The sequence below is a fragment of the Anopheles aquasalis genome, chromosome 3 (assembly GCF_943734665.1).
Source record: "Anopheles aquasalis chromosome 3, idAnoAquaMG_Q_19, whole genome shotgun sequence".
Lineage (NCBI taxonomy): Eukaryota > Metazoa > Arthropoda > Insecta > Diptera > Culicidae > Anopheles > Anopheles aquasalis.
Genome location: NC_064878.1, coordinates 45,511,564 through 45,526,546, shown reverse-complemented (window position 1 = coordinate 45,526,546; position 14,983 = coordinate 45,511,564). Strand labels below are relative to the sequence as shown.

The window sequence follows — 14,983 nt, the reverse complement described above, 5'->3', positions numbered from 1 at the left end:
CCAACCGTAGAGAACTTTTCCCCGGGGTGGCAAAAGCACTTTGCTGCTTCTTTGGACCACATTCGGTGGCAGTGATAGGAATTTTAGAGACCACAACTCACGATCGATGTGTGTATCGTTGATTATGCGGCACTCGGCGCTCCCGGTGTATTCGTAATGTGCTTTCCGTAGCATTCCGGTGCTCCAAAAAATCGGGGGAAAAGCATTTATGTTTTATGCAATATTCTGATTGCTCCTGATCCGGATGCTGTTCACATGTTTGCAGCCGCAGGGACGCTACAGGGCGCTGCTTCGAAGGATTTGTCACAACCAGTGGACCATGAGCAAGGGCAAGACTCAACCGGTCGGTTGATTCCGAATTTAAATTCAACTGTAAGCACGCTCCAGCTTACACGCACGAGTGCAGCGCACGTCCTGGACACCCGGGTTAACACCGGCTCTCCCATCCTGCCATCTCTTACCTTGATAAATAGCAGCAACCGGTTGCGTCTGATAGACGGGAGCTGGCTCTTGAGACATTGGTGGCTCTTTGCGAAGTGTCGTGACCAGTGTTGGCGGTAGTTGCTGCTGCTGCTGCTGCTGCTGCTGATGGTACTGTTGTGGTTGTATCGGTTGGTACGGTGCTGTCACAGCTGCTTGCGACTGTTGCTGTGGTGTCAGTGGTTGAAACGCTTGCGTTGCTTGCGGTTGGTAAGTGTACGGCTGCTGCGATTGATTTGGATATTGTGCTGCTAGTGGTTGCTGTTGTTGCTGATCTTCGGGCTGGGAAGGAAGAGAGCGAGAAATGGGAGAAGAAACATTAGATGATTTGCGGCGCAAAAGCTCGAACGTGGCGTGGGGTGACGAAGCTCGTTGCGTTGTGCTCGTTTTGCTGCAATTGGCCGTTCCTCCGACGGAAAGCAGACGGGTTTAATTAATTTAGTTCACCAAAAACGGGGGGGCCGGGGAAAGGTGTTTGGTAACAGCAACACACTGTAATACAATGACCCCAATATACGCGAATGGTGTCGTTCTTCTGCGTTACGATGCCAAGCAGCATTGGCAAGGATTCTTTCTTCAGGGTTTTCTGTTCCTTGGTTACCCGTTGGTGCTCGTGCTTCAAAAGCAACATACGCACGCCCACTGTCGGTGTCAAAGATGAAAGAAAGGTACCTCTCCGGGCCGTCTCACCGGGGAAGGTCCTGAACCTGTTGACGGCAAATTGGCGTACGATACGATACGCTTAAGATTCGCGGCGGAATGAATGATTTGTGCAGTTGGAGCGTGAAACAACGAGCACACGCCACGGTCACGAACACAGCGCACAGCAACGAGGGCGTTAAAAGCTAAGCCGTGGCCCAATCATGCGTAACATAAAACATGAGCTACGTCAAAAATCAACTCCCTTCCTCCATGGTTGCTCGGGTTTGCAGATTGGTATCAGGATAATGGCACCCGGTATGGTTCGAGAGGAGGAGGAGACCACTTTGTGCGGCCCGGAGTCACATGTGAGATGAGAGGATGAGGGGTTTGCGGAACCCGTACCTTGGAACGCAATTTCTTTCCCGTTCCCGTTCCCGTTTTCACTTCGTTTCGCTTTTGTTTTTGCTGCTCGAATGACATTGAATGATGAATGGTACTGACGTGCTTATGATTATTAATGATTACCGCGTACATCGGTGGCGTTGTACGGGGGCACACCCACGGACACACCCACATACCTTGCCGTCCAAAGACTGACAGCTCTGTGTTTGTGCGTGGTGGAGTTGCGTTTGGTAAGAGCTTTCTTCCTTCGATCGTGTAACTCTCGTTCAACGAGGTAGCGAAGTAGATTGAAAGGCGCGAAGCTCTAATCCTCCCCTTTTTTTTGAGCCACAACAAAGGTGGCCACGAATAGTCGCGCGATTGCTTCGTCAGTGCTCCCAAGACTGCCAAAAGCAAATCACTGATTTGCGCCACGGGCACTATTGAATCATGCGCCATTATCACCGGTCAGCAGCAGCACGATGCCCATCATGGCATGCTACTGAATGACACATTTTTTTTATCTCCAGTTTGTGTCGGTGCTCGGTGCGGCAGCACGAGGAGGTTCATCAAAGATGCATGCAAAACTATAAACTACACTGAGCGTGTTTGAATAGTTAAATTGTTGTTGCAAGTTTAATGAGATCAAAGGGTGGTGGCCTCGCGGTGGTCCCGTGCAGCGCTGCAGAGCACGAATTGGCTGCGAGTCAGCTGGCAGAGCAGCGGCAGTGAGCAAGCAGTAGGCGAGGAGAAAGAAAAACCCTAAAAGCGCCCCTCCGGGCAGTAGGCGAGGCCGAAAGGTAGAAAGTGTTGCCAGCAAACTCTCATGCGCACACACCGCACACGTATGCACCTAGTAGCACTCGGCGTGTTCATGTTTGCGTAGCAACATCGTCTGACACAGACGACCACACACAGAGCCTACTGACTCCGATGTCAGTTGCAGGATTGCCAGCGGCTAACTTTAGCATTTCCTCCGGCCAGACGGTCAGCAGCATTTCCATCTCCAGTCGATCTGATTGTGGCCAGCGCCACTTCACGAGATGATCGGAAACAAGTAGCAGAGCGCGCTGGGGCAGCGTGTCATTAAAGTTTCGCCAAACATTCATCCATCCATCCGTCCATCCGTCTAGCCGGGTTTAACGGTTACGAAGGGTCAGGAACGAGGCTCTTTTCGCTCCAAAATACACGCCGCGGCGGTGCAGTCCGGTTGTTTAATTAACAAACTGCCTTCAAGCGAGTGTACCAGCAGAAGAGAGAGAAAGAGAGAGAGAGAGAGAGAGAAGCCCCGACACACACAGTAGGTCATGCTCTTGGTTCCGTATCCGGAAGTGGTGGCCGTGACACAAGTAACAATGCCACTCAATGCGTTGAACACCGCTGCACGTTGCTGTCGTAGGCCTAGATCCGGCTCGCGGTGTCCTCCGTGCAGTGCTGGTCCGTCCCTCTAAGAACCGCCAAAAAAAGGCCCCGGAAACCCACGGTCTGCGGACCTTCTGGACCCTGGACGCATGGCGGCTGTTTATTTGGTCATGTTTGATAAATACTTGGCCATGAAGTGCGCAACTCTGTGTGGGCCGCAACCCTGTTTGGACGCACCTTTTTCGATTACCGAAAAGCCCGGCCGGTGGTGTGGCGAGGATCCGCCAGGATCCTTCTGGCATGCCACCACCCCCCGAGGCATTGCTGCTTTAGCAACCTGGACCTGGAGGATTACGGGACGGTCAGTTGCGGGCGAGCTTGCGTGCCCGGTGTGAATGAACAATCGGGGACAGTGTTTGTGGAGAGTCCGGCGCGATCTCTGGGACCACCACCACCGACCGCGACCGCGTTACTGTTTCGTTTCGGAGCTCGTTATCGGAGCAAACATAAGCAGCAGCAGCAGCAGCAGCAGCACCGTGGAACTGAGCAAGCGATAAAAACATCTGTACCCTTTGCCCACCTACTCCCCCGGCGGGGTGTACCGGACTTCCGGTTTTCTAAGGCCACAAAAGGGCCACGATGTCGAACGTGCACTTGTTCTGCATCGGAACAGGCGCCCGGAAACCCAATGCTCGTGGTTCCCACGCAAACACGCACGCACACACAGATGACGTGACAACATATGGTGTGTCCTCTGCATGCAACCGACCGAGACCGACCGAGGCCGTCCGACAAAATATGCAGCCACTCCTACTGATGACAAGGGGCCATGTCCACGTGTGCGTTTGGGCACGGAGGGTCCTGGGGTGTTTACCTCGATAATGTTTTCATTCGCAACATGTGTGCGTGAAGCGCTTATCAGCGCGACACAAAACCCTTTGACCCCCGCCCCCGGGGATGGCCTGAGCGTTTGTTTGTGGCTGCATTCCCAGCGGGGCTGGAGGGCTCCGATTCAAGGAGAACGACGCTCAGATGACTGGTCTGCGCTGTCAGCGCTCGGGAACCGTTTGGTGCACAAAGTAGTAGCCAGAGTGCAGAGTTTCGGCACTGGGATCTGGGATCTGGGATCACCAGACGTGGCGTGTAGGCGTTTAGTATCACTTTGTTATGCTTTTTCGCGACTGTGTTTTGTAGTCGGCAACGGCTGAGGTGCCAAGGGGAAGCTAGCTTATCAAACCGGATAAAATGGCAGAACATCAAAGGGCGGTCTGTGTGGAGTTGTTGCTCGAAACCATCCTTATTCGATGATCTGGTTCATATTGAAGTAGAAACGGTAATGGTTAAATCTATCAATTATGTTTCGTTATGCAGAATGCTGTGGAACCGATGTGAAAAGGTCAGCCAGGATCACTTAGTGCGGTCAGTGCATTACTAAGCGTGCACCGGATTAACGTTGATAACAAAACACGTTTATAAATAGGACATTTAGGAAACCGAGAAGACAAAAAAAAACAACATTTAAACATCGAAAATATGAAAAAGAGAGAGAGAGAGAGAGAATGAATCAGAAAGAACAAGATACATTAACCTTCTTGGGAAAGTAGATAAACAGATAAAGAATCAAATTTACCATTTAATACAGCCGCTTAATGGATGTGTAAATAAAGAGATGCAAAGTGATTTCAAATAGAACTGATGGTTGAATGTGAAAAAAGACAAATGTTTCAATTTAAGTATCATCCAATTTGAGATGATCCTGCAGACAGTATCAAAGAGTAGGTAATAAACCGTTTAATGCAAGTAAGAAAAAAAGGATAATAAGAAGAAAAACTCACACACGAACACACAGAAAGAGAGCACGCACACGCACACGAAAACAATAAGGAGAGAGAAAACGACAAAAAAAAAAGAAACAGGACAGAAACACAGACAGTACAGCAGTACAGATGACCCACCGGATTGTTGCTTTTTGTGCGCTAGAACGAACGGTTTGTTTTTTTTTATGGCGAGGACAAGGAGCAGGTAGGTAGCGATCAGCACGCGCGCACCCTTAGCCCGGCCCGGGGGTTCAGTGGTTATGTACCTTTCTCGCTCCGTACCAGGGGGCCCCTCCACCACCACCACCTGCACCACCGTGCGCGAAGGCCGGCTGGACCGGTTGGGCAACGAGTGGTGGCGGTACAAACACCTGGTAACCGGGACGATGCGGCTGCTGATGCTGCTGCACCGCTGACTGCTGATAGAACGGTGCGGATGGGGATGAAGGTGATGGCGAAGAGAATTGCTGCTGCTGATGCTGCTGGGGTGACGGGCGGTAGGTCGGTACCGGGGAAGCAACGTGCGACCAACCGCGTGGGCTAGCGTTCAGTGTGGTGCCCGGAGAACGCGGTGATCCCACCGGAATGCCGGGGGACCTCGGAGACGGACTTCCGCCGTAACCGGCACGCTGCTGCTGCTGTTGCTGGGGATAGTAGGGCGCACGGTTGACCGGGCCACCTGGCTGCTGTTGCTGCGGATACGCCGGATACTTGGGCTGGTTCACGGGTGACTTCGTTGGTGTGGCCAACGGAGAGTGAATCGAGGTAGCCTGTTGGTTTGCGCAGACGGGGGCATGCAGTCGCAGGGTGTTCCGCATCGAAATTGAGGAGGTTATGAAGTTCGTGCAGCGAGCAAATCAACACCCAACACCAAATCATACAGTTCGCGGGCAGCATCCAGGGCAAGCATCCAGAATGTGATGAGGTGAGGGAGATCGCAGGTTCGATCGTAGATTTGATGGCAGTGGCAGTGGGTAGATAGGTGAAGGCGATAACGGATGGAATAACGGAATGGCATAACGCGGTTTTCAACATGATGGTCAATATGTACAGTACAGTTTTGAATGTTTGTTTTTTAAATGACCCGATGGTAGCCGAAGGTTTTTTTCATCGCGAAGTGAGAAAAAGGAAGAGAAAGAGAAAGAAAAATGAAACAATATAGTGACATTTGATGAGTTGAATGATAAATATTTGACACTAAAACACTAAACGATTCTACATAGTATATAGAGCGACAATGGGTTGAAGCTGGGAAGGTTTGCCCAATGCGTTATGACATCAATTACATGGAACTACTAGCTCGCAGCAACAATTGAGAGAAGTAATAAGTGTTTCAGAAAAAAAAATAGAAATTGAGCATATGTGTTGATATCAGAATAGAAGATAACTGAAGGGCATTGCAAAAGAGTGTATGCAATAGTTTACAAATGATTTTTATAGTACGCATTAAAAATCGTGCATTAAGAAAAGGCTTAACGTATTTTATCCAAGTACCATCAATTAAGGAAGATGGTTATTTGGATGACTAATTCATGACAGTTTGTAATCATACTGTTTCATTGTCTGATGATGTTCTCTGTTTCGCTTGTGATATATTCTTTGACTTTCTTCGTGTTTACGAGCATGTTTTGAATTGTAAATGTGGTACCGCAGAAGAATAGCCTTCGATTCACGGGAATTTTCATCCTCAGCCCCACGCCTTTAAACTCAATTTTAAACATAAAACATCATTTTTGGGAGGCTTATTCATGAAGCGTTGGACTCCCAAACTTTTGACTTGTTATACTTATGTAGAATAAGCATTCGATAGTATTTAATGAACCACACAAGGTACTTTCACGAATAATTGAAACCCCCCTTCCAATTAATAGAGTTTACCGGAACGGTGTTTGGAAGACGACCACTTAATTTTGTTTAATAAATAGTAATCGATACTCATAAGCGAAGCCTTCAATTGCGTATCGCGACATAGGCGAACAATACACATTCTGTTAACGACATCATCAACCGAAAAGCGCTTCCAGGCCGCTTACAAACAACACATTTCCAAAGAACGCCACAATCTCCTCTCTGGGCGGTTTTATTCCTTCATTAACAGTACGCTCGATACGCCTTTTGCTGATAATTGGCCACGTTAGTATACTTTGTGGAGCGGAAGAAAAAAAAAAGAATCCTTTCTGCAATCCTAGCAACCCACAATACAGTTTGCCCCCAACCTATCCCAATGAGAAACAACGTTCCTGCGAGTTTCTCAGAAAATCATTCCCACAAACTCACCCCACCAGAGAGCAGATAGTTCCACCGGGAGCGATGATGTGCGCTGGGCGAAGAAAAGAAAACGCTATGTGACGCATCAGTTACATACCGATCGACATTCGCTTGTTTGTTCTTCCATTTCATCGTCCATTGACGCTGGGGAAATGGAAGTTCACCGCTCGGGCGGGGGGAGAGCATGGTTTCATTGGAGCAGCATATGAGACGAGAAAGAGCGTCTCGTGTCTGCCATAAAGCGCCCTCGCTCTTGTGTAACTCCAGGCTTCGTGGCGCTGCTGGAAGATGAGGGAAGTCGTACATGATGTGTAGGGCCCTTAAGTAATGCTCTTGTTCGGATGGAAGCTTCGGCTAAATGCACCGAGCGAGCGAAGGAAAACAGCCGTAGTAAGCGATTGTGACATTGTTATGAGGATTAAAGAGACACAATTGCACCCTGACTGATATGACACTGACAAGAGACCGCACTATTGCCGCAGAAAATGGAGTTCGTTTTCTATGCAGCACCTTTTTTCTACTTAAAAATTAATGCGAATCGAATGCGACCGCTAGCTGCACACTAACTGCATGGATTTTATTCTTTTTAACATATGACACTCCTCACACACAGGAACATCAAAGCGCCACAACATATTAATACTCTGCCATGCACCTGACATGACGTGGTGGTGGCGGTGGTGGTTTTGCAGCGACACATAGATAAACACGCAAATAATTGCTTCATTTGCGAATAAAAGAAGTAAAGTGTCACGTAGCGCACACAAACGCCGGAACGGCATCTGTCAAAACCGATCCACTGCCGGTTCTGCTGCGCACCACGTTCGAACCAAAACCGTGACGCGAGGTGAGGCACGATGTGGTGATGCGGTAACGCCGCCACCATCTGGAGAGCCCACCAAAGGACCCTCGGTACACAACACAACACCCGGTCCGGAAAAGGGCACGGCAGCAACACAACAACAACAAAAAAACGCACCATGGGAAGCATAAAATCTACATGAGCAACATGAGAGCAAGATGAAGGCGGGGTGGTGGCCCAGGACAGGCCAGGCTACCAGACCAGACTACCCAGCCCACCAAACGGATCCTGGGCAAGGATGAGGAGCCGAAGGAGGGGGAGAGGAAGCAATGATAAAAATCTGTTCAACATAGCATCTCAAATTTACAACCGTGCTACAAAAATGTTGCCCAAATGTTATGATAAATGGCTATTGTCTCACACTGAGGTTTGCCCGCATTTTTGCCACTTTTTTGTCGCTTCTCTTCGCTCGCTCTGTCTCTCTCATTCTTCCTCCGAGACCGACTCGGTTTCTTGTAAGCCTCGCTGCTTCTGGTGCGGAGGGTGATCACGTGGTCCGCTTTTCGCCCTCAGCTCTTCCGTATCCTTTTCCGAAAGGTTGGACTTTCGCCTCAACAGAAGCAGCACAAGCAGCCGAGGAGCCGCCAGCAGGCAAGCGTGTGCCGTGATTCTTCTTTCGTCCGTCAGTGAGAGAGACACCGTCAGAGGGTTCGCGAGCGAGCGAGGGCATAAATGTCATAAAAAGAGTGGATGAATGGCAGCCAGGCCAGGTCGGCGGCGTGTTGGCGGGGTCGCATTCATGCTCACACCGTCCTCCAGCCACTGGAAAGCGGGCGGGAGGTGGAAAAAGTTTTCCTCCTGGATGGTGTAAAATTTCGAACCTTCAAATAAAAGCGCATCACCGGTTGGTGTCTTTTTCGATGGTTTCTTTTTTCCTTCTTGTTGTTTTTTTGTTTGTTTTTTTTTGGTGAGAGTTGAGGGTGGCATTTCGTACACCACCTACACGTAGCCTAGGGTCCAGTCGGTGCTTTCCATCGATCATCATGGTGGTCGACCCCTGGTCGGTCCGGGAATGATTCCTTTGCCAGGGTTCTCGTTCGAACCATCGGACTCCGGGCTATGGGCGGCCGAGAAAGGTTGAATGTTTCAGGTTTCGTATTTATTTTTTGATGTGCCTTCCACCCTGATGTGTTTGGTGGATGATATGGTTTTTTATTACCTTGTGACTGCTGCTGCTGCTGCTGCTGGCCACGCGCGTCACACCATTTGTGATGGCGCCTAGATCATGTGAGGGAGCAAGAAATTCATTTTTCACCCAACGACCACCCGATGGCTGATAATGGGAAGGTGGAGGAGAATCTGTTGTAAAACCTATCTCGGAACAACTGTCAGCGTGGGCGCACAGTTTGCCGGATTGGCAGGAATAGTTGGGTTGCAATCAAGCAATTGGTACCGGCCAATAGACCTGGTGGGTAGCTTGGTGTGTTTCATTTCGTTTGAGATGTGGCCACTTGGTTGGTTGAATGGCAGTTTAATATGTGACACGTTTTATTATGTGAGACAATATTCTTAATTAGGAGGAGTCATTGAAACGATCACGGTCACAGCATGATTTTCTCGGCATTGAAATCCAATTCAATATATTCTCATATAAATTTAACCTAAAAATACATTTAACCACTTTCTGGAATCTAGATGAAACCATTTTCAATTGGACGGTATGATTGCGATTGGCTGTCACGTTATGATTTATTACTCCTTGAAGAGCTTTCATCATCTTGAATCGATTTTCAAAGGCATTTCAAGCGATTCGTATGACTCTTATCGGTATTTAGTTCGTTATCTTTTGACTGGCGGATTTGAAATGCACCAATGTGTACTATTGCAACGGTCTGGCGAACTCGAGAGATGAATATTACCATTTTATTAAGAAAGGTTACCGAATAGGACTAATAAGAGTTTTCCATTAAAATCACTAGACAAAAGGTGCGCTGTGCTATTTAAATTTGCAATCGCCTTTGCTGTTTTCCTGTTTTCCTTCAAAATATAAATAGTTCATATAGTCATACACATTGATTAATCTGTTTCAAAAGCATGTAGAAAAAGTAAGAGATAGAAAAGAGATAATCGTCCTGATAACACCCCAAATTTTCAAAATCCTTTCAAGTTACAAAACAAAAGTCTGCAATTGTTTCTAAAACGTTGATGTTTTGATAAAAACGATCGAATGTGTATCGTGTAGTGTATAGTGTGTAAAGTGTAGTGTATTCCCACTAATGGGTGTACATTGGAAATGATGTAAATTATGCTCGCACGCGATATACACACCACCGGTGGTTCACACGAGCAAAAAGGGGGTGACTGGAATTGAGCGTTCTGGAGCGACTTTGCTGCCAAAGCACAACAAGTGAGGTAATTAATATCTCCGAATCCGAAGAACTCACGGACTGGTGTCTACCGTGGTGGTGCAGGGGCGCGTAAACTGAGGTATTTATGGTACACACTCGGCACGGACTGGCGCGAGCAGCAACTTTTTGGTTCGCGAAGAATCGGTTGTTGATTTTTTTTTTCCAAGGGGCGCAAGCGAGCGGGCGCGAAAACGCTTCACGCCATCGCGAAACACGCCAACAAACGCGGATCGTTTTCGTTTCGGTTCGTCCGTTCGCTGCAACGGCAACGGCAACGTGGTAAAAGGCCCGAAACTAATGGAACAACATTCTGACGTGAAAGTTTGTCCTGGTACAGCCAGCCAGCAGCCAGCAGCAGCAGCAGCAGCAGACTGTACCAGAGTCGCGCCAAGAGTGTTGGAGCGTAGGCACCGGCGAAGAAATTATCCAAATTTTCCCAGACTGCGACGTGAGTCCGTGGTCTTGGGGTTTCTTTTTTGCAACCACGTTGTGGATGAGCGTGTGCGAGCGTGTCTTAAATGAGGGAGAAAATGTTGCTAGAACATTAAACAATTTCCTTGGTTTGGCATTTTTTTTTGTATTCGGCACACATGTGTGTGCGAGAGAAAGAGGAAGACTTTTTTCCGTTTTCCGCAGCCCTGAGTTGCTCCTGGGCTGCCACGCTATAATTATCAACCACCCTGGGTTGGTTTCGGTTTTATACCCCAAAACCCCGGTACCGAAACGCTGCTTAATTGAACCATTTTGTGCCGAAAAAACCCGTAACCGGTTGCGTTGATAGTTCGGTTTAACATCCTGTGGTGCTCGGTTTGCTCTGCTTTAAGGTTGCCTTTTGGTTGCTTAGATGCTGTTTAGAACGGTGGCCACCGATTCCAAAGGGGATGCACATTTTGATGGAAGAAAAACATTCTGGTCCCTCGAGAGGGCGACCCAAAATTCGCTCAAAGTGGTGGAGGCCACAGGGGAGCATGTTCAGGATCATCCCAATGGAACCACGCCAGCCATTGCTCTGCGCGCCCATTCACGAGTTAATCGTCCGTATGACCTCATCTCGCTTTTCTCCGCTTCGCGTAGCCTGATGGCCGTGACCGTGTCCACGATGGTCTGGCGGTGTGCTTGTGTTCGGTGTGTGCACCGCGAGCTAATACCAACGGTACTTATGCGCATCGTCAAGCTTTCAACGAAGCTTCACGCCACCGTCGTGCACCATCAGCGAAGATGCTCGCGCCGCCCCATAATGAGCTGCTTTCGCAAGATGTTTACGCCCGTTTCTACCGTTGCCGCGTGTGGAAAACATTTGGTTCTAGAATTGGAATAAACATGCGGAACATGGCGGGCCTAAAGGGAACAACGGGAGGAATGAAGCAATAATTGAGGTAATCCGCGAGCCAGACGAGCGCGCGTTGGCGCGCGTCGCGGAATAATAAACTTTTTTTTGCATCATAATCCAGGTAGGCCGGCCTGCTGGTGGGTTTTTTCATCTTGCCGATGATGCTGAGGCGAAAGTTTAGACTTTCACTCGCAGAAATGGTTTTAAGAGTTTCGGACCCAATCCTAAAGCCTGGTTGTGACAGTTTGTCAGCTTTTTATTTTTCTCATAACAAGAGAACAATAAAATGTGACAATGTTTTCCATAAGATTTTGTCAATCCGTCCCATTAAACTTTCCGCGTGAGTTGCGTGTCGGTCCAAAACTCGGTCTGGCGTTACACTTGTGGTTCGGTGTCTCTGTTGCATCCCGGCCCATTCGAATGCACTACTACCGGTGGAAGTGCAACAAACCGGCAAACTTGGTGGTGCGATAAATTTCCGTTGCATTCACCACCACCACCACCGAGCTCGGTTGCTAGCTTCCGGGGTTTCGACGTACTGTCCTTGCGGTGCTGGCGAGATTATTTAGGCGGTTCCAGGACCGGCAGCATCCTTCGCCTCTCAGTTTTGTTGGTCCATTCAAACAAAGCCATGCGCCACGTGGTGTGAAAAATGGCAACGAGTATAACAGGATTGTGTGCGCGCGTATGTGTCTAGCCGGAAGGAAAGACCAGAGCAGAGCACCGGAAATGCTGCCATGCCACGCCGCGGCGCGCTGGGGTTCACGGTGACGGAAAAGCGAATAAAAATGACCGAAAAACCCACGTATCACGCAACCTCTACGCGACCTGTGGTAGGGGGTGCAGGGGCGGTGGGTGGTTGTGTGGGTGGTGAGTTGATTTTTATTACAGTTGTGTTGCATGTGTTTCCGTGCGGCTTTCTCGTGTGTAGCGGCGAGGGTTCGTATTGTAGTGGCCGCACCCGCCCTGTTAAAAGTCGGCTGTCGGGATCATAAAGACGCACCATCCACCCCCATGCGCACCCCTATTGACCCTTTCTGCTTTTCATCCCCTTTTTTACCGTCGGTTTTCCTTTCAGAACATTTCAGATTTCATGTGCCCGGGGGATGGAGAAAGGTAAAACTAAAAGTCATTCAACCGGCAGCCCGCTGACCTTCGGATCCCCGTGGACCGTATTCGTCGTCTGGTCGTGAATTGTGCTGCGAGCTAGCTGCTTCCCCTGGGTTTGGGTTCGGTTTGCGATTTTTTTTCTGTTATACTTCCGTCCCAATGACCACAGAATGGTCATGATTGACCATGACCTTGGCACAAAGGGTTTCCAGTCGGAGCAGAAACTGACGGTGACAGAACTGACTGTGTATATTGTCGGTAGCCATGGTACTGGCAGTAAGACCGCACCTCAGGCCCGGTACCGCGTCTGTGCTGATGTATTCTCGTTGCTTTGTACGCTGCAACAACGTTGAATCGGTTTGCATGTTGTTTGCATGGCAAATGAGTTTTTGGGTGATTTGAACGATGTCAATGTTGATTGATGGATTGGGTTTTTGGAATTCACTTTCAATTATGCGACCCCCGGGGGGTTGCAATTCGGTTTAGGTTTCGAAGGGCGTGAGGAAGGGAAATTTGAAATTTATCGATTTCCATGAGAACTATTGTGGTTTGTTGGCAGTGATCGTTGTTGGCTTTGTTCACTGGGGGAATGGTTCGTTTTGCAGTTCGGTTTTTTTGCGGAATGCATCAAAGTAGAATAGCTTGCAGAGTCACATTGAAGCAATCTGAATAAAGTGAAAGCTCGTTCTCTCTTTCAATCAATCAGAAGATGAAAACAGAAAGGAACTCTATGGGAGTATTTGTCAACTGTTTCCACCCAGCGTTTCTTCGGAGTTGTTGCTCATGCTTTATGTTTTTAGTTTTCATGATAAGTAGAATACAAACTAACCTGCATTTTTTGTTTCACTTCTTAGTTTTACATATGATTTAAAATTGGTTTTATAGTAACACGTTCTTTTAAGCATTATGTGCTTTTTTGATATTTTCGTTTTCCTTTCGATGTTCGGTGTGAGCATAATTTGAAAGAAAACAAGGGTTTTCCATAGGATCTCCTTCGAATTATATAAGTGTGTCTAAACAAATTCGGATTATTAGAAGACTACTATCGTACTTTTTCCCTGATCCAAGTAAAGGAATATTTTTAGCGAACAACAGCAAAAATTTTAGAAGAAGCAGTATGATGATCTCTCTGCAAATTATTAAAAAAAACCTTCAAATTTTCTCTAAATTCCGTCAAAGTAAATAGTGCTTAGTAAGATCACTGATTGTCGTTGTTTTCAGGCGTAATAATCAGGCACACATCGCTTGATTAAAGATCATGTTCCCAGATCATGTATGCGAAGCTGATTTCGAGTCTTTCAAATTCCAGCAAACTCTACCCAGTTGCTCTCACTAACGAACACAGCACTACATTACAGGCATCCTGTTACATCATTCCAACCGCAGCACCCAAGGCTTTCATCTAATTAATCCAACAGCGGCCTAATCAGACCAGTCATCTTCGAGTGACCAGCGTTCGCCGTTGTTCGGAGCTTACGCGCGACCACCACCGCGATGGTGGCCACAGCAGCCTCCTCCAATTAGGTCCAAGCCGAACCCGACACTCTCGCGATGTGTTCGTGTGCGTAAACCTCGTTAGGAACAAAGTTTCTCCGAAGTCTCAAATGAGCAGAACCTGTAGCAACTCTGTGTAGCGTGGCGTAGGCCAACCCATCGCAGCAACAGTCTGGCGTAGCGGCGGCTAAACGTTGGAACATAATTGCCGTATTTAATCAAACCGGTTGCATAAACCAGCAACCGGGTCGATCGTTTGTAGCATTGTAAGCCATTGGTTGCCGAAGGTTTCCTGTTCCTTCCGTCTTCACGGGCGCCCTTGGTAAATGGAAAGATTTTGCAGCAAATTCCAGCGCTGCGAACAAACGGATCCTGGGACCGATTCCAGCTCCAGCACACACCCCAGCCCGGGACACCCGGAACAAACAGTCAATAATAATCATCGCAGGTAATTAATTAGAATCGTGGCGGGCGCGCGAAACCGTGCAAAGCATAAAGCACTGAAGCATAAAGCCGTGGCCCCGTGGCGGAGTGTGTCGCGGAGGTGTTTGTGGTTTTGAGGCCGAACCAATCGAACACCGGTCCCGGCCCATCGGTGTCGGTAGGTTGGCTGCTTTGATCCTTTGAGCGGAATACCTCCTTCTCCGCGCACACACTCCTTCCGCGGTCATGCATAATCACCTTCGATCACTTCAGAATGACTGAACGAACGCTCGTTCCTAGCACCACTCACTCCACCAGGTGCTGCATCAAGTAGTCGCTGGCATGCCGTGTGCATTTGTGTGAGTGCGTGAGTAGTAGTGTCTCCCCTTGTCGACCGCTGGTTTTGTGGTTGATTGCGTGCAGGACGCACGCTCCCGGACTGTGACGTTTTGGTGTCGTGTCCACT

General features: G+C 48.5%; 1 protein-coding gene across 3 annotated transcripts in view; it reads right to left on the bottom strand.

Annotated features, from left to right (window-relative positions):
- Positions 1-14,983, bottom strand: part of LOC126577262 (putative mediator of RNA polymerase II transcription subunit 12) — a 222,942-nt gene that overhangs the window by 130,980 nt on the left and 76,979 nt on the right. For 2 of the 3 annotated variants that reach the window (XM_050238750.1, XM_050238751.1), the window contains 2 exons: positions 4,949-5,452; positions 462-762 (listed from right to left, as the gene is read on the bottom strand). The exons of the other annotated variant lie outside the window; for it this stretch is intronic. In XM_050238750.1, coding sequence (XP_050094707.1) covers positions 462-762; positions 4,949-5,452 — 805 coding nt within the window. The remainder of the gene's footprint in view (positions 1-461; positions 763-4,948; positions 5,453-14,983) is intronic. 3 annotated transcript variants of the gene reach the window in all.